The following is a 23,162-nucleotide window of genomic DNA, read 5'->3' as shown; positions in this document are numbered from 1 at the left end:
TCGCTTACATGTGTGGAGTTGAGAATAGTCTTTCCATGTGAAAAAATGTTTCTTGATAAGTATTCACTTTATGTTTCAATATATTTTGTTTTAAATTAATTGTTTAGCAACATACTATTGTTATTTTATAAATATAATATTTAGTAATATTTAATTCATCAGTTGATATCAAATTTAAATAAAAAAGGACCTACCTTGACGAATTTGATATTTCCTGAAGTTTTAATTAGCAATATTGTACGATTCTATTTTATAGATCATTTACAAAGAGAGGTAAAACAAACAATCGAAACCTTTTGTCCGATTAAAACCTACCCTAAATCAATAAATATATTTACTTGACTCAATATGAACCTGCCCATATTTGTTAAATCTACATTATTTAATACAACTATTTATAAATAGAAACAAATGTACAGGGTCGCTATGGTCAGATATTTATAAGTTCACCGGGGACATGTCTTCGACACTCTAGGAAATTTTCGATACGGTCAGACATAAATCAGTAGTTCATTGGCACATGTCTTTTCCGTTCTTTGACATTCGTGGTAGAAGCGTTTGTTGGGTCGCTACGGTCCAAGACATTGATAAGTTCATTGGAACATGTCTTTTCGATCCGTTCTTTCACATTCTGGGAAAAACGTTTATATAGCTGCTATGGTAAAACATTAATCAGTTCATTGGAACATGTCTTTTCCGTTCTTTGACATTCTGGGAAAAACGTTGATAGTGCTGCTATGGTCAAACATTAATCAGTTCATCGGCTTCTTTGACATTCAGGGTAAAAACGTAAAAAAGCTGATATAGTCAGACATTAATCAGTTCATTGGAACATGTCTTTTCCGTTTCTTTGACATTAAGGGTAAAAACGTAAAAAGAGCTGCTACAGTCAGACATTAATCAGTTAATTGGAACATGTCTTTTCCGTTTCTTTGAGATTCAGGTTAAAACGCATTCAGAGTAAAAACGTGAATACGGCCGCTATATATATATATCATGTTTTTTTTCTTTGACATTCTGTGTAAAACGTTTGAAGGGTCCATGAGGTCAGACAATTGTCAAAATGAAGTCTCCCTCGTTTAAGAGATTTGATCATTCATATCTGTAAGATTTATGAGCATGTATCTCCTTATTTTTATATACATAGAATAGTAAGTACAAAACATCAATTCGTCAAAAGAAATGAAAGTGACAAAAACAAACAGAAAAAATAAAGTGTCCGGCGATTTCATTTCTCTGGTGAAATACTGAAAGCAATAGAAGACAGATTCGAAAAAGCAGTAGTGCTTGTATCTGGTTTTTAATTGATTATATTATTATTATGATGTCTTTGTTAAGAAAATATATCAAACCCTGTCACAGAAAGAAACTATAATAATAATGGAAAAACATTGTTTAACAATAACTACTATGGTGACGAAAAAAAAAAATTAGTCCAGTAAAAACGCGGAAATCCTGTTATGCACTTACTGTCGTATATAGCTTAAAATGCATTTAAATTGTGATTTGAAACGCATGAGAAAAACATGACTACCGAAACACCATCATCACGAACCTCAATTAAAAAGAACTATCAATTGTACGTTTAGATCTAGAGAACAATTACACTAGTAAAGTACACATAACATAAAATCAAATATATACATTGAAAGGATATTAATATATATGTATACATTTCTAAAGCTCTTCAAGAGGTACTCAGGAAATTCTATGTTTGGATTGACCAACCAAAACAAATACAGGGTTCCAAATATATATCTGTGAAAGTTGTACTACCACTCGTTATTGTATTCCTAAGATAGAACCCATCAGGACTTATTATTGACGTACTCTACCAGATCACATCTCATAATACCTTTTTAACCACTTGGGTGTTTAACTATATGGAAAGATTTTAATAAACAGTAAGCATTTAAACATTAAATGACATTTTAATATGTGACATGGCATCAATTCTGATCTCTTGCATACCTTTCCGAAAATAGAGTGACGGGCGTTAGTAACGCAACACATAAGATAAATGTATAATTCACATTATATTATTTCTGCAACTTTTCTGTGCATTCTGTTTTCATTTGAAATTAATACCTGCGCCATAAATGATCACAGATATGTTTCACAATCCAATCTTCCTTCCTTGGTATATGACGAAGTCTTGTCTTTGAGTGCGAATTGTTACGTGACTCGTCAACTAAAGTTTAATTTTCATGAGCAACACCCGAGTACAATTAGTACTAGAACAGACACTTCGCACTCTTTCTGAGCAAGTCGTTTAACCCAGATTCTAACATGACGTTCTTCAAACGCTTTGAGTACACACCCGTGGTAAAATATGAATATATTGTTTGAGCTGTTCCGATCGTACTCCCGCGTCATATGCTTTTTTATGAATGAGCTACCCGACGATGACGTAAGAATATAAGCATTTTACGAGAAAATACACGCTTGTGAAACCGAAAATCATCACAACAAGGAAACGTAAACAAACGATGCTAAAATGTGTTATATAAGCCATTTTTTGTTTCCATATAAGATATATAAATACAATTATCATTTAGATTCATTCAAACCTATCTAAATATGTCATTGTAAATAGTTTAAGCATGCCATTTATTCAGTTTGCTCCGTTCTTTTACGTCAATTTAATAGTGCGTTTTTTTATGGGAACGGCAAATAATGCCTTCACCTAGAGCGCTTCGATCCAAAAGAATCAGTGCCGTATTTGTCCTATTAGAATCGAAATAATTCATGGGGGCTTGAATATATCGTGATTTTACCACGGGTTGTCCCTTTATGCCGATATTTTATGCTGATATTTTACCCCTCGCTATCGCTCAGGGTAAAATATTTGTCATAAAGGGCCAACCCGTGGTAAAATCACGATATATTCAAGCCCCCATATGAATTATTTCTTAATTTTTACTGGAGTTCGTATCATTCAATTTTAATTTTCTATTTATTTTTTGTTTGTTTTTATAGTCTTGTATTCCCCCACTCCACCCCACCCAAATTTTTTATTTTGGTTTACCATCGTCTATTTATTATATTGGTTTAAATGCATTAGACTAGAAGTGTTGTGTTATTAAATGCTGTCAGTATACATGAAACAGGTAACCAACCAGGTGATTTACCATATCTCTTTGTAAACAATTTTTGTCATAAATAAACACAAGAACTTCCATGTCTCTGACTTTGATCCTGGTTTATTACACCTACGATGATTTAATACATATTCTAGGTAAATCATAGACTTCTAAGTAGTCACTTCTTAACTTCTAGATTATAAATTATACCTCGAACTTGGAATTGCATAAGATAGGTACAAACCAGAAATACTTCTACTATCGATTTTCTACAATAAATCTACATTATGAGCTCACGGCGACTTGACATGCAGCGATTCAAATTAAGATTTTTATAAACAATTATCACATGTAATTTATGGAGATATATGCTTTTTTTGTACTGAAAAACGTTCCCAGCAACCAACAAGTGGTGGTCTGGAACGTTATTTATAAATAAAAGGAAATAAGTTTTATTTATGAATAAGGGAGATGTCAGTATAATGTGAAAATGAGACAGCAACACAACACACATATAACCATCAGTATTGACTTATAAAAAATCACACGTGATACTTTTGGCCTTCTTTTCTTATTTTCAAAATTTTGAATATTATTTTAAAATGGGTAAATTTAATATGTGAAAGAACAGAAAAACATAATTTGGCCAGGGAATGCTTTTTTGTAGACTCAAAGTAGTCTGGGAAGTTTAATAATCATCGATTTGGGTCGTAAGACCTATCGTCTCAGTTTCTGAAAACGCTTGTTTAAACAACGCAAACTTAGTTGAAACAGAAATGAAAGTTTTTCTTCTTAGAATCTTTTATAATTTGGAGTCAAATACATCACACAACAATAAAAAAAAAGCCACATCCCCTCCTGAAACATTCTAACATTTTACAGCCAGTTTTACAGTACAACGAAATATTGAATTTCAGTCATTAAAATATTTATTTACAATTGTTTTATATAAATTTTGATGACTGTTAAGCCAAAAAAAAAAAAAAAAACCAAACAAGAATAACATGCTTTCCATGACACACAGAGCAACAGGATACCAAGGCGACACTGAAACAATACCCGCAAATCCCCAGATCACGATATCTAAACCACTTAAAATAACAGAGCATGGATATTACATACAACCAAAAACACAACACAAGATCAAGACCACAAGAGAGAAATAGAGACAACTTACGACCATTAACAGGGAAAAAAGATACAACAAAGGATTACAAAACAGACACGCACACAATAAAAAACAGACACGAACAAAAAATACAACAACCGAGCGAACAAAGAAAAATTCAACACATGACACTCCGAAAATCTAACAGACGATAGAAAGACAGACATGAAAAAAGCATATTACAACACAGAAAACAAAAAATCCATCAAACAAGAGAGTAAAACAGACTGACACAGGAAAAACTAAAGAACAACACGAGGATGATATGACATGCACCGGTATAGTGTGAACACATGAAAACTAAGAAAAAAAGAGAAAATTAATGCAATAAAGTAACTGAAACAGCGACACGTGAAACTGATTTAGAATGTTTTTTTTTTTTTAAATTCGACTTTCAACTCCTTTTATCTGTTTTATATTCCCGTTTTCGCAAGACAGCATAACTTCACTTAAATGGTTCATTTTGTACAATAGCATAAACCACAAAATAAAACTTATCAACCTGTATAACCTAAGAACTTATCATTCAAATTGAAGTTCGCTTTAATAAGAAAGGAGTACATAAAATGCTGTAAATTTTCTTTTTAATATCAATCAGCTGTTCTACAAATGAAGGATTCATTTATTAAAGTAAATATTTTTTTCTTGTGAAAAATTACATGACATTCTAAATGTCTTTACAGTTAAAAGAAAGTATCATTGTATGATATTTTCATTTGTACATTTAATGGGTGGAAACTGGCTTTTATCCAGCCTATGATTGTTGAGGACAGTTTCATCATTGTTCGGAACGCGTTAGCCTTTATGATATTTAAAATGCACTTAAAACACTCCAGATTTGACATGCCAAAACATTCACTTATAATCGTTAATCCGATAAAAATACTGTTTAATTACATGTAGACCTTTAAAACAATAACAAATACGTTAATTTTTAATTGAAAATATCACATAACAACTTCCTGCTTTAGATTTAAAAAAAAACGCGAAGTTCGTAGGTCAATTGATACTGATCGCTAAAAAAACGATCAGCAGTCCACAAAACACTAGACAGAAAAAACAAAAAAGATTGAGCAATGCGAACCCCATCTAAAATCTGAGATTACCTCGGGTGCTTAAGAAGGTTACGTACTGATTTCTATATTGTACAAGTACTGATTTCTATTTTGTACAAGTACTGATTTCTATATTATACAAGTACTGATTTCTATACTGTAGCCAGTAGGAACATTTTTATCGCTTTGGATTGGATTATAAGTTCCGACATCCTGCTTCGATCCAACTTTTATAGGAATACATACTTCCATTTTGGGGAAAAGATAGACACAATAAAAGCTTAGTCCATATGAAAATAAAGAGATGTGGTATGATTGCCAATTTTGACAACTATCCACCAAAGTGCAAATGGCGAGGGTGTAAGAAAAAAGGAGATAATCTTCCCCCTCCCTTTTTTTATTAATTGTTGATAGTTCGCCCGATGTAACAAAGTATCACATAAATTCAGGACGTCAGAATCAGGAAAATCAACTTCATATTATATGTTTATGATTAAAGGCAAGCAATGAAATGATTTCTTTACTGATTCATTTTTAAAAATAAAACAAGGATTGTAAACAAACCCATCTGTAACGACCCCTCCGTAATATGCATATGTTTCGAAAATGAAATTGTATGAAATGCAGTAACGTTTTGTATAAACTTAAATAAAAAACCAAATTGTATGAAATGCAAACATTATATTATAAAAAGAAAGACAGACAATACACATAATATGCAGCTTTTAGAAAAGCAAATAAAACCGTTTTTGTGTATCTGAAATCATCTGTGTGAATATCAAAAAGAAAAATTCAATTTAAAGCTTAAAAAAAGAATGCAGTCCATTTAACTTTAAAACTCGCTTTAAGTGACATAAAATGATAAAGAAAGTCCTACCTTGCTTCAGCCATGGTGTTTATATTTTAATTTTCAGCAAGACTGAGTTATATCCTTTCTACTATAACATTTTAATACTTGTCAGATACCTGTTTTCACAGATAAAAATATTTAGTATATAGCTAATGTGGTTGTTCACATATAACAACCAAGCTATATTCAATCACTTTCGAGTACGCCAATAAATTTTGATGTGGAACATTAATAGCTTCTATTATATCAGTTTTATGCTTTGCAAATAGTGAAATTCAATAGTCAAATTAAATCTTCAAAAGTTAATCATTCTAATTGTGCATTTGAAATTGATTTATTCACATGAATCATTTTTTTAAACCGGCGTTAAACAAATGGTTATATCAAATGGAACATTTAATGCTAATAACTTTCCGATATAATTACAACCTTAATCAACGACCGAAATATTGTTTGTCAATGAAATATCCTTTCCAAACAAGCAGGAGGTGATCCCGTATTGATTGAGGAGAAAACAAACCGATATACTTACTACAGTAAAACAAAAGACCCAGAAAGCGTTTTGGACATTCGAGACAACAGTGCTATTCGGAACACCCCCTACTAAGTGTTACGTAAACTTGTACAACCTATGCAGTTGGAACTGTATATATCTTCTGATAAAGATTAATAGACGAACGCTTTTAAAAGATTTAAATTAAAATTGAATAAACGCTGTTTTGAAAAATAAACGTGGTGAATTTTAACTATATTTGGAATTATCGTTTCTTGACAGATTAATACCATGAGACTGACTTTTTGTAATCAGTTAAGGCAATTTTTTTTTGCAATATAATATATTAAAATTGAAACAAAATTAATGAAATATCAGCAGTTGGCCTGCAGAAAACATGATGCATATCAAGTAATGTCTATCGATTTGTTGACTAAAACACCTTTAACAAAAACAAAACAAAAACCAATATCACATTTCTCCTCAGTCCACTGCACATTTATGCACAGTAAAATGCATAATTGATATTATGTCAGAAAATATCTTCCGCTAATTAATTTCATTACTATAATATTTGAAATAGTTGTAATTATATGTGAGATAACAATAATCATAAAAATACAGAACAATGATAAAGAGAAATTTCTAAAACTGTATTCATAAAAAATATTATGCAGATAGACGGGTTGATTAGTACCAACTCTCTATTTAATTCTTGGTTATTATACAAAGTTCAAAAAAAAAGAAAACAAAAGAGATGTGGGGTATACGTCAGTTAGACAGAAACCTATCGTTACAAATAACCAATAACATTAGATAACCACTGACTGACTTGGGTTTGGAAAAGAGGAAGAATATACCAAAGAGATAAATCTAAACTTATGTGAAGCAGAATCTGCTTACCCTTCCGGAGAACCTGAGATCATCCCCGATTTTTGGCGCGGTTCGTGTTGCTCAGTCTTTAGTTATCTATGTTGTTTTTTGTATATTGTTGTTTGTCTTTTGGTCTTTTTCTCTTTTTTTGCCATTGTGTTGTCAGTTTATTTTCGACTTATGATATTGAATGTACCTTTGGTATCTTTTACCTCTCTTTTAATGGTCAAAGATAGACCAACAAAATCATGGCAAAAATGACGAAAAGACAAACAATAGTCTTCAAAATACTACATAAAAAACTAAAGGCTAGCATCTTGACATCACTAAAACGAAATAGTGTTTCCAAACCGGCTTAACATTTATGAATTTTCAAAACTTTTGGAGACAATGAAACATAAGCTGGAGGATAAACTTCAAGGAGACCACAACCAAAACTACAATTTTTTTACCTCAGGAATAGATTACCTTAGCTGTATTTGGCAAAAATTTTAGGCATGTTTTGGTACTTTATTTGGCCTTTTAAACTTTTTTTTGATTCGAACGTCACTGATGAGTCTTTTGAAGACGAAACGCGCGTCTGGCGCAAATACAAAATTTCAATCCTGGTATCTTTGATGAGTTTATTTATTGTACACAAGTTTACCAAAATACAAACAGACATTTTCAATAGAGATCATATACATTTGTACTTCTTCCAGGTAAACAACTGTGTGAATGTTCATTTAATTGGCATCCACCCGATCAGCTTTAATGGAGATCACGAACTCCTAGGCTATTTGTTCAGGGGAGAATACCAATAAAATTATGGTAATTAAAAATCATAACTGGCATCAAGATGATACCTGACATTCAATAAATAAATCTGATTAAACTATGCCGACCGGTGACATGTATTGATCGTGTGAATTGCCTTCTCCATTAGTTTAACGTTCCTATTCTCATTAACTCTTTGATAGCTTTTGGAAAGCCATCAAACCATACCCTGCAAAATTGTAATATCCGGCTTACAATGTTTCGTGGAACGGTTCATAGAAACATTGTGCAAATCAATTACTCCGCAGATCGTTAACAATTTAGAGAATTTTATTTGATCGAATATATACAGTTGCTTTTTTTTTTGGCTATGAGTCATTTTTAAAACTAAATACATACAAGTACAATTGAACATATTTGATATCTAGAGTTGTATCAAACTATATTATGTTCTGATTATATAATACTGATGTCTTTGGGTTTTTTCTCTTGTTATCGCTGTTATTTATCAGAATGTGAAAAGCTATGACATTTATCTAATAAAAGAAATACTAAAGGAGCTGATTCCATTTTTTATGCATTATAAGTTTACCCTGCTTGGCGGTTATGTGTGTATACATTATTGATAGTGGATATGTTCGTTCATAATCCCCATCTTCCATCCTCATTTTTTTTGGTCAGAAAATATTGATAAATTGTTTACTTTTCGTTCAGTGGCCAATATTTAATGCATTTTCAGGACGAGAGTCCACAAAGAGTTGCCATTAGGACTGCTACTTGAAAATGAGGGCATGATAGACAGTGACAGACATTTCGCCTTACTGCAGACCATCTACGGACCTCTCAAAAAGTTGTTGCAATGGTTCATTTATGTACAGAGAGACAGGCGTCACCCTACACGAGGCATTGGTAATAACGCCCCCATCCCGACAGGACAAGGTCGTGTATTTATACATTCCGTACAGTCGAACGGACCTCTTTAGCATGGGTAATCTATACTGCCAAATGAGAGAAAACTAGATGTCCATAGTTCCTGTTCTCAAGTCGACCCTTGTTGTTAGAAAGAGAAATTTACCGAAATTCACAGTATCACAACTTATAAATGCTTACCCGGCCACGTCCACTTGTATTTGTAGTATTTGTATTTTTATCCATCTGATGAGTTAAGCCTCTTTCAGCTGATTTTTATAGTTCGTTCTTATGTTGTACTGTTACACCACTGTCCCAGGTTAGGGGGGGGGGGTTGGGATCCCGCTAACATGTTTAAACCCGCCACATTCTGTATGTATGTGCCTGTCCCAAGTCAGGAGCCTGTAATTCAGTGGTTGTCTTTGTTTATGTGTTACATATTTGTTTTTCGTTCATTTTCTGTACATAAATTAGGCCGTTAGTTTTCTCGTTTGAATTGTTTTACATTATCATTTCGGGGCCTTTTATAGCTGACTGTGCGGTATGGGCTTTGCTCATTGTTGAAGGCTGTACGGTGACCTATAGTTGTTAATTTTTGTGTCATTTGGTCTCTTGTGGAGAGTTGTCTCATTGGCAATCATACCACATCTTCTTTTTTAAAATTAAAGATGTTTGTAGGGATGTGGCAAACTTTTGTATTTATCTAAATAAATAAAATAAACAGGATATTCCAAAGATCTGATGTGAAGTGATCTTTAATCTTTCAGTTACAAAATAATGTATTTTGGTTCTGGATATTCGTAACATAAACAAAAACAAGTAAAATTACAATAGTGTATGAAAATTATCTTGAACAGCATATGGAATCAAACATCATTACAATTTTTTTGATATACATGTTTGTTAAATGATTGAAAAATATTCTTAGTATATAATTGAGACTCTTAATATTAAAATTCCATTAATTTCAACGACTGTCCTATTTTATCTTTTAAAGCAAAGCAAGTACAAGGGAGATAGATAGGTCACATCTCTATCCACAGAGTAGGGTTGGAATATGATGTATCCAAATAGTCTTCTGGTTTCTTCAATAAAATGGTGGAATGTCATTGACGGTATTTTTTTTAGTGAAAGATACCAAAGGGACATTCAAACTCACTATAAACTGACAACGCCATGGCAAAAAAAAAAGACAAAAAGACAAACAACAGTATACAAAACACAACATAGAAAACTAAAGACTGAGCAAAACGAACCCCACCAAAAACGGCGGTGATCTAATGTGCTCAGGAAGGGTAAGCATATTTTGCTCCACGTGTGTCATCCGTCGTGTTACTCATGTAAGTACAAACCCGGTGATAAGTCTATAATTCGGTAGGTCACATTCGGGGAAAAGAGGACGGGATTGAAACTGAGCAACAGTCATAAAAACATTCACAAGACAGAAAGTGGAAAACTTTTAGTGAAAGTGATTTTGAGCCGGAGTATCCAAAAGCATATTTGTATTTTGAATTAAGCTTTAGAAATGACCTTTTAAATGTTTAAAATGTGTTGAATTAAAATAGTATTAATATTTGAATAACTGAACAAAACACAAATTACACATAAGTGATAACTTTGTGAAATTTTATATTACCATGTCTATGAAATATTTAGATCTATTGTGGTGATATCGGGTCCTATGGATATCAATCATTCTACCTGTTGAAATGTTTAATACTTTAATTAACAAACTCACCTTAGTTCCGTAACCTCCTTTCTGCTCTTGGTTGTTTCAAATATACAAATTCCAAGTTTGTTGTAATAAAGTGTTCAACATATATTCAATAAATAATGAAGATCGAACATAATTTCTATTAAAATTTTACACACAATGCTCTTGCATATTTAATGCCCACGTTTTTGATATTTATTTTCGGTCATTTAAATGTCAAAGACGAACTAACAAGTTTGAACAGTATCCGCCCAGTCGAGCGTTTAACTATTGATAACGAATACCGTCCATTGAAATGATTTTATTCCTCAATGGAATATATCTATAAAGAGTTTATGGGAATTACGGGGGTCTAGATGTATATTTATTTACTTAACAGTCCAGACGTTAAACTTGTCTTGACTTTATAAACCAGTTACAGAAAATCCATTTAGATTTATTATTTTTTTTAAAGAGAGATGGTATCAGATAGCAGAGACATATATACTAAATATGTATATAAACAAGTCTAAATTGAAAACAACGTTCAAACCTATGATTGCGTTGGATAAAAACCGCAATTCTTATACGTGTGTATGCAAAACATGTATATATATATGTCTCTGCAGATAGGGAAGAAAAAATATGTCCAAAATAAAACCTACAAAACAATATACTGAAACTAAAACATGAGAATACTTTAACCTTACAGTTGTCGTAACCAGAATCCCGTCATCTTTTCTTCAAATGTGACATTACCGAATTTGTACTTCCATGTGCAAAACGACGTGTACATGTGGATCAGGATCAACTTAACATTTCAAAACACCCGAGAGATAACCCCGGTTTCAGCGGTAACATTTTTGCTTAGTCTTTAGTTTTTTTATGTTCTGTTTTGCAGACTGTTTGACAGTTTATTGTTTTCGTTATTTGCCAAGCTGTTATCAGTTATTAGTTTGAATATCCCTTTGGTATCTTCCGCTTATAATTTACAAAGAAACCGAGGATGAACTCTGGTGCCTTGGAAGGATCATCAACTCGTGTTCAACTTGAGAAATTAGTCGTGATACTCATATTCAAATAAAATAAGACGTCATTTAAATATGCAATTATTTGTATTTCACGATCGAAATGATCTACACACAAACTGTGTTAAACACTGAATTATAAAAAATGCTGACCGAACGTTACCTGAACCTTGGCTATTTCATTGCCACTTTATCGCACCTACTGTATCAATTAAGACCTATTTGTTATTGAGAACTTGAAAAGTGTTTTGCTTTTTTACAAAACGTGCTGACATTTCTTCTTAAACGAAAAGTTGGGCAAAAGGCGAAGAGGTTGGAAAAAATTATATTAATTACGGGTAGATATCAACCGATTTCCCCCTCCTCAACTATATCTTTAAAAGTAAAAGCATTACTAAACATTATCTTAAATTGATTTTTTAAAAGTAATTGAAACCATTCATTGGTAAATAACATTGATGAGAGGCTGCAATATTCATTTGTTTCACATCATCAAACACAAATATTTTAGATAGTTCAGGTACATGTTCTACCTAAAAATCAAAAGAGTACCAAAAATTTCACCCGATACAGTGCCGTGTCATCAATGGTCATATTGAGTGCAGTGTTACGTAAAATAGACCGGAACTGATATGATCTCTGCGTCTAAGATTCCATCATTGATTGCTTGTTGAACGACGTTCAGTGATTGATATTTCAGGCATATTTTGACAGAAAAATTATTATGTTAATCGACAGGCACAATCTAAAAGGATGAAACAAGAAAAGGTCCGGATATTTATGTATGGCATAAAAAAAAAGAGATGTGATGGAAATTAAAGATAAATATCAGGTCACATAAAATCCTCAAAGAATATCCTCACATGTGCAGTAAATTCGAATTCAACTTTTATTCTTTTACAAATAAGAAGATGCGGCATGATTGCCAATGAGACACCTATCCCTAAACAGCATAAGGCACAGGACTTTAATTAGACTGCTTAAGACTGTTTATCTATACACTCCACACAACCCAAAGAAGCCTATGTACACATACTTTTTATTTGGTAACTCACATATTGTACGTACATGTGTTGTTTCAATGGTTTTTTTAAAATTATAGATTGCACTCGATTTGTTGGTTTTCAAATAACTTGCTGCATGTCGGTGGTGAAACCAAACAAATTTTGGGTGTATAATTATCAAGTATTATTACACAAGTACATATGAATGTGTTTAAACAGAATTTTTCATACTGTACCGATTTCCAGATTCTAATAATGGGGAATACCGACGATTTTCACTAGTTCTTTCCATGTTCAGGAGCCCTTGGATTGATTAATATGACTAATCAATTGGAAAATATTTAAATTGTCGTTGATTTAAAATTTGCGACAACCAACCAGGCGTATTTCTTTCTCAATACGTTATTCAGTGTAGTCAGAATGCATAACGTATAACAAGCGGTCACGTTTTATATATCTAGATAGATAATCAAGATTTGAAACAGATATCAACGAAAATGGATACCGGATATTGAAAATATGGAATTTTGAACTTTAATTGACATCTCAGAATGCAAAGGAAGGGCGGACGATTTCGCAGTCAATAGTTCGAAAAGGACCAACAAACAAAGATGATGATATCTTAGTAGATCCGTGATCCGAAGAAGATTAAATTCTTTATGCTGAATAATATGCGAGATATTTTATTGCAATACTTTAGATTGTTGGTTTTATTGCTGGTACTTATTTGAATGAGTTTGTAAACAAGTCATTGTCAACAACAATAAGTAATAAACTTGCCCCATCTAGTGTATAAATATTTTCTTCAAGAAGATTGGTCGCCATTTAAAGTCCTAACAGATAGCACCATTCAATTTGAATTAAAGGTTTTTACCTACCTCCAGAAATTCAATACGTTTTTATAAATCAAGATGGCCTTAGACAGGAAAAAAACCCCGAAAAACTAGTAATGACAGTACTCAGAAATATATACACCAAAGACTCACCTTATACATCATTCAATTCATCTTGAGATGACAGACAAGAAAATATATTTATATATGGATAAGGGTTGGTGACTCAACAATTTTCAAAAAGATATTTGAACATTATGAAATGAAGAGGAGGTGGGAGTGACCCCAGGGGACTTATCCTATATATCATATTCAAATCATTGACCTTTTGACCCTTGTCAGTAAGTAAGTCATATGGTCAAGTGAGTATTACTGAAGACCCCATGTCTCTATCACTTACTGTTCTCAAGTTATAACCCCTTAAACATGAAAATTAAAGTTTCCCTATAGGATTCTTCCCCCTTCTTTTGACCCCTCAAAGTATCCCTTAATAGACCCCCGGCATGCACAAATAAAATACTTAATGTGCAACAAAAAGAAGAAGAACGTACTGAGAAATTACAATAAATCTCCAAACGTCGTTTATTATTAAAAATATTCATTCATAGATGCATAATGATACCGTCGGACTTGTCAACCAACTCATAGGCCTTCCCTAAAACCTTTATTGTTCATGCATACTGATATTTGCTGCTCGTATGTTTATCTTCCTGGATTAAATTTATCTGTAACCCCTCTGTAATGCAGAAAAAAACACTTCAAAAAATCGCTTTTCTGGATTTACCCTCATCACGAACGCTCAAACCCCAAAATTTCAAATTTCAAAAAAAGTATAATAAATATTTCTAAATATTGTTTTAAAAAACAATATATGCAACCCTAAACCTTATTCTGACTAGACATTTCTAAATTCCTGTTATTTCTTCTATATGTTTCAATTATTATAACCAATTTCCTGTCCATATATTTTAAATAAATATTCATTTTTTCCAATCGTTAGTGCCTGAAAACAAACACCTAGACCTAATATTTTTTATTTTGCATAATTTTGAAGTTTCATACATTCACTATTGAAAAAAACTCCTTCAAAAAACATTTGTAACTTTTCTTAAGCGATTATCCTTAAAGGTGTGCATTTATGATTTGACCCCACAGTCAGCTTTGTGTAGAAATTAATATACTTTGAGTGATAAATCCCATCACCCCAAAATTCGATTCAAAATCATATATGTAGGTGTTTTTATTTTCGAGTACGTCCAATAACAGTAAACTTCTCAAACTTATCGAAGTAACTAAGAGAACAAATACTGAAACTACCCAAACGACTCTCATATTGCTGACTTGACTACAAGTAATTATTGTATTGTAGAAAAAGCATAAAAAAATATTTGTTTCATGCATACCATGTGATCTTGTGTGAAACTAAATTTCCCGATGACGATACATAGTTTTAACTTTTAATATTCCATCTGCATTTTTATTTAAGAAATCAATGTACATTAAATACAAGTAGTTAAATGAGAAATCTTGTTTGACGTTGTAGCTTTTTACGAATAATTTAAATATGTTTGAAGACTCTCAAAGAACATCTTTTCCTTTTAAATCTTTGTTTAAATTGCAGGTAGTAATTTATACATTTAAACCCAGGGAATTGATTCTTGAGACTATAGGTCGCCTGGGTGAAAAAATGAAATTGTACGCATATTCCTGAACAGTGGTGATACCAGAAAATTTAGAAGAGGAAAAGAGAAGAAACATTTTATTTAGGATTTGAAATCCAATATTTGTATGACAGGAATAGAACTGTCCTTTAATGAAACTATACATGGTATAGATCACAACCCAAGAATTACACCATCAAAATAAAGACTCAAAAGTAAGCTTTATATGCCTTTTTATCGAAATGAGGACATACAAACGATGGACTTAATTCTGACAAAATTTGAGAGAATTAGGGTATGACCTTCAATGCAAATATGCCGAAAAGAGGTAATGACTTACTACCGTCCAGTGTTTATTTTCACGACGTCAACTGTAAAATATTGGGAAAAGATGCATTTTTCGACTGATTTATGTATATATCCGTGAAAAGAAGATATTCTAAATGTTTTCACAAATATCCGTCTCTGTTTATGTTTTGAACAAAATAGTAAGGTATGTCTTTCCAAAGGATAGAAATGTCCAAGAAACCGAAACTTTGAGTAAATGTCTAAAACTTCGAACCGATTTATCTCTAAAAGTAGCACACAAAGGTATATTTTTATAACATATTTGAATTCACTAGGGGATAAATAGCTTGATGCAATTTTTGTCAAAAAATCACCGTGGGATCAAAACTGTATCGTATGCCCTTAAATAAACTCATCATAAATACCAGGCTTTAAATTTTATACACCAGACGCGCATTTCGTCTGCAAAAGACTCATCAGTGTCGCTCGAATCGAAAAAGTTAAAAAGGCCAAATAATGTTCAAAGTTGAAGAGCATTAAAGACCCCAAATTCAAATACCCTTTTCAGTATGGTTTACAAAGGGGGTCGACCGTGGTGAATGTCTCTACTAAAAGGGATCATATGTGCCTATATGTAACACCCCTTCATGAATTATATAAACAAGGCATCTTTTTGAAATATTTCTTAAATAATCGATTCGAGGCATGTATTACTTCCATAAAAGAGAGACGAAAGATACCCAAGGGACAATCAAACTCATAAGTGGACAATAAACTGACTAACAACACTACACAAAACTAAAGATTGAGCAACACGAACCCCACCCAAAACTGGGGGTGATCTCAGGTACTCCGGAAAGGCAATGTTCTTTGTCGGAAATTTGTCTTTCAAATCATGTTGCTAGAGTGAAGTATTGCATTGTAATCGAAATTCAGATTAAAATAAAAGCATTTCTTGTCTCGTTTTGACGTTTAACATAAGGTAAGTAAGTGGTCTTTTTAAAGTTGTCTACGGTAAGTATCTTTTCATATTGTTGAAAGACGTACGATGGCCTGTAATATTTAGGACTTATATAGATATGTAGCATATCAGTGACATACTACTGTTCGTTAATCATCCAACATATAAGGCTCATTTATCTAAAACTTTTTGCAAAATATAATAACGTTACCATATTTGGACTTGTTTGTCAGCTTTTATTAGTACTGCTCACTGCAAATGTAATTTTTCACATCGAATTTAGCGGACTTTTTGTATATGATATAAACAAGCCTGGTCTGTTGGAATCATGTACAATTGAAAGGGTGTTACGATTTTAAAACTATTTATGATTCATAAATTGTTAAATATACAACATGCGTTTGTTCAATAACCTATTATAAAATATATAAACCTACCCTTTATCGGCTGTTTGGTTATTGTTCATCTCTTGCTGATCTCCATGATTATCCGACTCATTTAGTGTAGATATAACTAAATCTAGCGTCTCTTTCTGCAACTCGGCATCGATGGTAGGTGATCTTGGAGATTTGTAAGGTTGTCTTCTCTCAAAGTTTACAGGATTGTCCAAATCTATCTCCGGTACGTCGTCACTATATGTATGTGATGAAGTCTCGTCACTTGTCTCAAGTATTGTCTGAGAGATAATGCTGTTCTTTTTGTCCTGACTTAATCGTTTGCGAGTTTTATCCGCCATTGTTTAACAGTTTAGAAATGTCTTTTTAGTAGACTTAAATTCCGCGATCACTTAGAAATTGAATCAATTTTCCACCTCTTCACCACTTTTAAGTAATCCACTATCTGTTTGTACATATATTAACTTCGTGCAATATTCATGTAACGATATTCATTTAAATTGTCAAAATAGAGAAAAAAAATCAATTTTCTGAACGCCGTAACTTATCCTACAAATTTCAATTAAAGTTTGAAATGTTTAAACGAACTATTCTATGTTAAAGATGTCTTGCGGCATATTGAACTCTTAACATATTATTAATATATGAATATAATAATTAACTTACGATACTTATAAATTATCTGCAGACAAAAAATATCCGGCTGTCTAAGGAAACTCGTTTAAAACTGAAAAATATGAATTAACATGTTTCTTTGTGGAAATTTAATCGAAGTTTGCCTTCGTGCAAATGATGTTTAACATCTAGATAGAAAGATTCAAGTACACATTTTCAATGTCTTAAAAGCTTTTAAACCCATATTAAATAAACTAAGACGTTTTAAGTAACATAAGCCGCTCGGTCCTTTCCGAATATCATTTACATATAGAAAAAAATTTACACTTGATGTTTTAGATAGGATACAGATCTAAACGACAATTGTTCTGATGTGATATATACAAATTTTAATTACCATTTTAAGTCCATAAAACATACTGGAGTGTGAAAAACAATTAATTTAATTAACGATTATTAAAGTTTTCATACAAAAAAAATATCGATTAAAATTTCAGTTACATTCAGTTTTATTGTACTGCATTTGTAAGTTATAAAAAACCTACTTTTATAAACAATTCATCGTTTAGATTTTAATTTTTTTTCGTCTATTCTGATTCATGTTTTATTTATTTTTCAATAGTCTTATTTTTAATTAATTTTTTGAGGGTACTATTGGTATCTTTTGTAAATTTTTTCTTAAAGATTCTTTGTTTTATTAAATGGAAATTCACTTCAAAACTAAACTTTATCAGATACATTTATATGCACATATGCTGATTGATTTTTAGTCTTGGAAACATGATTAATTTATTAGTTGTAATTGGATTTGAACTATAGGTTTCAGTTATTTGGATTACTCTAGAAGAGTACTTTGTGTCTCTAGTCTTTATGTTAGTTGTTTTTTTTTGTGTTCTGTGTCGATCTGGTGTGTAAAGCGTTTTCCAACCGATATTTACAGTTTGTTTTTATGTTGTGCTGTTACAAAACTGTCAGTTTATGGGGAGGGTTAAGCGCTAGCAGATATGTCTAACCCTTTCTATACGTGGCTGTCCCAAGTCAAGAGCCTGTAATTCAGTGATTGTCGTTGAATGCTGTTTATCATAATCATTTGTTTTTCACGTGTTATTGTGTACATAAATACATGTAAAGCCATCGGTTTCCCCGTTTGAATTGTTTTACATTTGTCATGTAATTGTCGGGTCTTCTTATATATATGTTATAGCTTACTATACGCTATGGGTCTTTCTCATTGTTAAAGATCCCACGATGACCTATAGTTCCTTACATCTTCGTCATTTTGTCTCTGGTTGGTAGATGTCTCATTGGCAATCATACCAGATGTTCTTAATTTTATTTTGTCTATATATTTAGTTGTATCTTGGTACTATTCCGCGGTCTTCTTCAACAATAGGCAAGCGTTAATGAAACATGTCAGACTCGAAATCTTTGAATTTCTACCCCAGGAATAGACAACCTTAGTTATATTTGGCAAAACCTTTCAGAATTTTGGGTCTTCGATGTTCTTCAACTTCGTACTTCGTTTGGCCTTTGGACTTTTTTATTCGAGCGTCACCGATGAGCCTTTCGTAGACGAAACGAATGTCGGGCGTACACAGTTTTAAGCCTGGTATCTATGATGAGTTTATCGCTACGAATCTGAAAAGCTGTTAATAAACAGACTATCAACTAAGGATCTGCCATCAACAACAAATACCATATATTACAAAAACATAAAGATATAACTATAATAGTTAACAACTAAAATGGTTCATGAATTGGGACAGACATATAGACATGTGGCGGAGTTCAACTAGTTTTTTTAAAGATCTTATCCTTCCACCTTTAAATTTATATGGAATATCAAAAGTTACATAAAAGAACGTACACTTATTATGCACTTCGTGAGGGTATGAGACATTAACCGTTAATCTGTTTTATAGGTACGCTATGACTTTTACTACATAATGTGTGTTTATCTTTATTTTACGAACAACGGCCAATACTAGAGGCATATCTATACTACTAAGATTACGAGGTATAATTTGTTAGCCGGTGTTATATAGCCATTTATCCCCCGGGGGAAAAATGGCATGATCTCATGTTTCCCCCGGGGAAATTTTGGATCATTGCCATTCTTCCCCCGCGGAAAGTTGACAATACGCGTATACATATAGCCACTTTTCCCCCATGCCCATATTTCCCCCCAATATGAATTTCACTATAAATAAAATTCAGAATGGAAATGGGGAATATGTCAAAGAGACAACAACCCGACCAAAGAGCAGACAACAGCTGAAGGCCACCAATGGGTCTTCAACGCAAAAATGCGGCGGGGTTAAACATGTTTTGTGAGATCTCAACCCTCCCCCTATACCTCTAGCCAATGTAGAATAAAGAAACACATAGCAATACGCACAGTAAAAATTCAGCTTAAAAGAAGTCCGAGTCCGATGTCAGAAAAGGTAACAAAAGAAACTAAGCAAAATGACAATGATACATAAATGAACAAAGGACTACTAGCAGTTACTGACATGCCAGCTCCAGACCTCAATTAAACTGATTGAAAGATTATGTCTTCATCATATGAAAATCAAGTACAATCCCTCCCGTTAGGGGTTTAGTATCATACCATCATAAAATATATGAGAAAAACATAACCCGTATCATGCCAACAACTGGTTTTAGAATAAATGTGTTTATTTCCGATGCAAAGACCCTATGAGTGAATCAATATTAATACCATGTATACATCATATTACGGTCATATATTGCATATATTTTTCATAATTTCTGAAGAAAGGATCGATTCCTGGAATGCTAAAATAATATGTTTTTTCGGCTTGGATTGCATAGAAGAAATGTTGGGTACAAATTGTGTTCGTTTTGTTGACACGCGTGGCACTAGAAAGGTCTGGGTCTGGGAGTTGTTTGGGCACTTATATTTTGTTACAGGGGTGCATTCGAAAAAATATCCCGATTCATTTATTGACTCTGTTCAAAAATTCTATTTATTCGTATAGCTTACATGAAATCTGTTCCTATTTATAACTACTGTGGATGATAAAATGCTACTGTAAAATTCTGAGATTAACACGTCCACCACAGGAATGAATTTATTTAATATTCATAAAAATATTTTGACCAATTGATATATTGTTTAATAAAATTACCACCCATTGATATATAATAAGTTGAAATTTTCCATCCAATCATATATTTAACATTCTGAAAAATGGACATCGGTATAGACTGAATCGATCCAGTTCTTCCCCCCAGAAAAATTAGCATGGGGGGAAAATGGCTATAGGACACCGGCATGACGTAAAAACGACGAATCAATGAATTCAACTCTATATTTAACTGATAAAATGAAAAATTACACCATTCCAGGCCTTTTTGTTTAATGCCAATGAGACAACAATTCATCATAGTTCAAATGACGAAGATAAAAGCAATTGTAGGTCACCGTACGGCCTTCATCAATGAGAAAAACCCATACCATAAAGTTAATTACATTCAGCAGATATAAATTCAGGAATTCTTAAACAAAGTTTGCACGTATGGATAGGTGTGTTTTTCTGTAAAAGAGAGGTGAAATATACCAAAGTGACATTCACACTCATAAGTCGGAAATAAAGTGACAACGCCATGGCAAAAAATTATAATAATATTAATTATAATAAATTATTTATTTAAAGATGGTAACTCAATTAGAACTAGTCTAATATTCATTGAGGCCCTCAAACAAAATACATGTATACAGTTATCATTCTTACATCAAAATACAACACATATATATATATATAAATCAATCATTCATACATTTCAATAGCAACACTTAAATAAGTTTTCATATTCTAACCATAAATGAAAATTATTTGACTTGCATTAAAAATGAAAAAGACCAACAGACAAACAAGGTATACAAAACACAACATGGAAAACTACAGACTGAGCAACACGAAATTACTAAAAACATTAGTTGGAATCAATTTTGTTTAAAAAGCGGACTACTTGGCCTTCTATTCTCTTAAAGTAAGACCCTTGTTCGTGGTAAGCGGACTACTTGGCCTTCTATTATCTTGAAGTAAGGTCCTTGTTCGTAGTAAGCGGACTACTAGGCCTTCTATTCTCTTGAAGTAAGACCCTTGTTTGTGGTAAGCGGACTACTAGGCCTTCTATTCTCTTGAAGTAAGACCCTTGTTCGTGGTTAGCGGACTACTAGGCCTTCTTTTCTCTTGAAGTAAGACCCTTGTTAGTGGTAAGCGGACTACTATGCCGTCTATTCTATTGAAGTAAGACCCTTGTTCGTGGTAAGCGGACTACTAGGCTTTCTATTCTCTTGAAGTAAGACCATTGTTCGTGGTAAGCGGACTACTTGGCCTTTTATTCTCTTGAAGTAAGACTCTTGTTCGTGGTACACTCATCTGGCTTAATGTTTAAATACACAGCCACGTTCGGATTCGCATTTTAGTGACAGCTACACTCTTATATGTACGTTAAAGAGTCGTTTACACAACTATTCAGAGAAGGTAGGTATTCTGTCGCAAAAATTATAAATCAGGTACATAATACATGTGGTGGAAGCATCAATATTTAACTAAGTAAGTAAAAAGAGCAGTTATGGAATTGAGTGCGTCGCACCTATAGGATTAGTAAATATATATTAACTAAAAACTGAAAAAGAGGACGTATGATAAGAGCAATCAATCAGTTGGTCCTATAAATTGAGAAATTAGTAATCTCTACAATTCTTTCAAAATCATGCTTAATTTTATTGATAAATGAATAAGATGACATAAACTAGACACTTAAAAGTGCTAAAGTACCAGTTGTGATGTCACCAGATGTAATAAACATGACGAAAATGACATATTTAACACATAGTTTCTTACTTGTCACAGACTTTACCTAATACATAGTTTACCCAAATTAAGATCATTATGAGTGCACTTCTTTCTATCCAAAAGTTGTGAAAATGTGTGCTTTTTGTTAACGTTTGCTTAATAATAAAAAACTTAGAAAAAAATACATCGTTTAAATCACTGTTTAGCGATTGCATAGTTATTTCAAAGTTCATGCAAACTTTGCAAACGTATGTTAGAAACAAAAATGACGCTTTACCGTTTGCACCGTTTGAGTTGTAAAGAAATGCACTCAATGTAAGACATCGTGTACAACAATATGTTTTTGTGAAAGGCTTTAACCTATATCATGATCTCAAAATAACATTAGTTTTCAATCAAATTCGAGAATTTAGAAGTTTGAAACCCTAATGCAAATATGCAAGGCACAATTAAAAAAAAATATAGATACAGATATCTGACAGATTTATATGTTGTAAACATCTGAAGAATGTCATTTAATAGATTTATAACTGTTTTTTAATTTACGAATTTACTGGCCCAAAAATAGCCTTATCACACAATTTCCTTTACAATCGAAATGAATCACATGCATATTATAAACAGTTACCGTTTGAAACATTTTGTTCATTTTGAAACATTTTATTTCA

General features: G+C 32.4%; 1 protein-coding gene and 1 long non-coding RNA gene across 6 annotated transcripts in view; both read right to left on the bottom strand.

The window, feature by feature from the left end:
* The window catches only part of LOC127701278 (uncharacterized), a 33,114-nt gene extending 15,257 nt beyond the window's left edge, over positions 1-17,857 (bottom strand). Inside the window, exon 1 of one of the 5 annotated variants that reach the window (XM_052205127.1) lies at positions 17,093-17,857. In XM_052205127.1, coding sequence (XP_052061087.1) covers positions 17,093-17,391 — 299 coding nt within the window. In that variant the 5' untranslated portion in view covers positions 17,392-17,857. Of the gene's footprint in view, positions 1-6,183; positions 6,396-10,925; positions 11,137-17,092 lie in introns of those variants that run through there. The other 4 variants (XM_052205129.1, XM_052205133.1, XM_052205128.1 and 1 more) reach the window with 4 other exon arrangements.
* Positions 1-20,378, bottom strand: part of LOC127701394 (uncharacterized) — a 203,940-nt gene extending 183,562 nt beyond the window's left edge. The window contains exon 1 of the long non-coding RNA XR_007982010.1: positions 20,124-20,378. This is a non-coding gene — a long non-coding RNA (uncharacterized LOC127701394). The remainder of the gene's footprint in view (positions 1-20,123) is intronic.
* Positions 20,379-23,162: the final 2,784 nt, after the last annotated feature.

Source organism: Mytilus californianus, unplaced genomic scaffold (assembly GCF_021869535.1).
Source record: "Mytilus californianus isolate M0D057914Y unplaced genomic scaffold, xbMytCali1.0.p SCAF_5, whole genome shotgun sequence".
NCBI classification, from domain to species: domain Eukaryota; kingdom Metazoa; phylum Mollusca; class Bivalvia; order Mytilida; family Mytilidae; genus Mytilus; species Mytilus californianus.
Note: the sequence above shows the minus strand (reverse complement) of the source record. Positions and strands in the feature narration are given on the sequence as shown.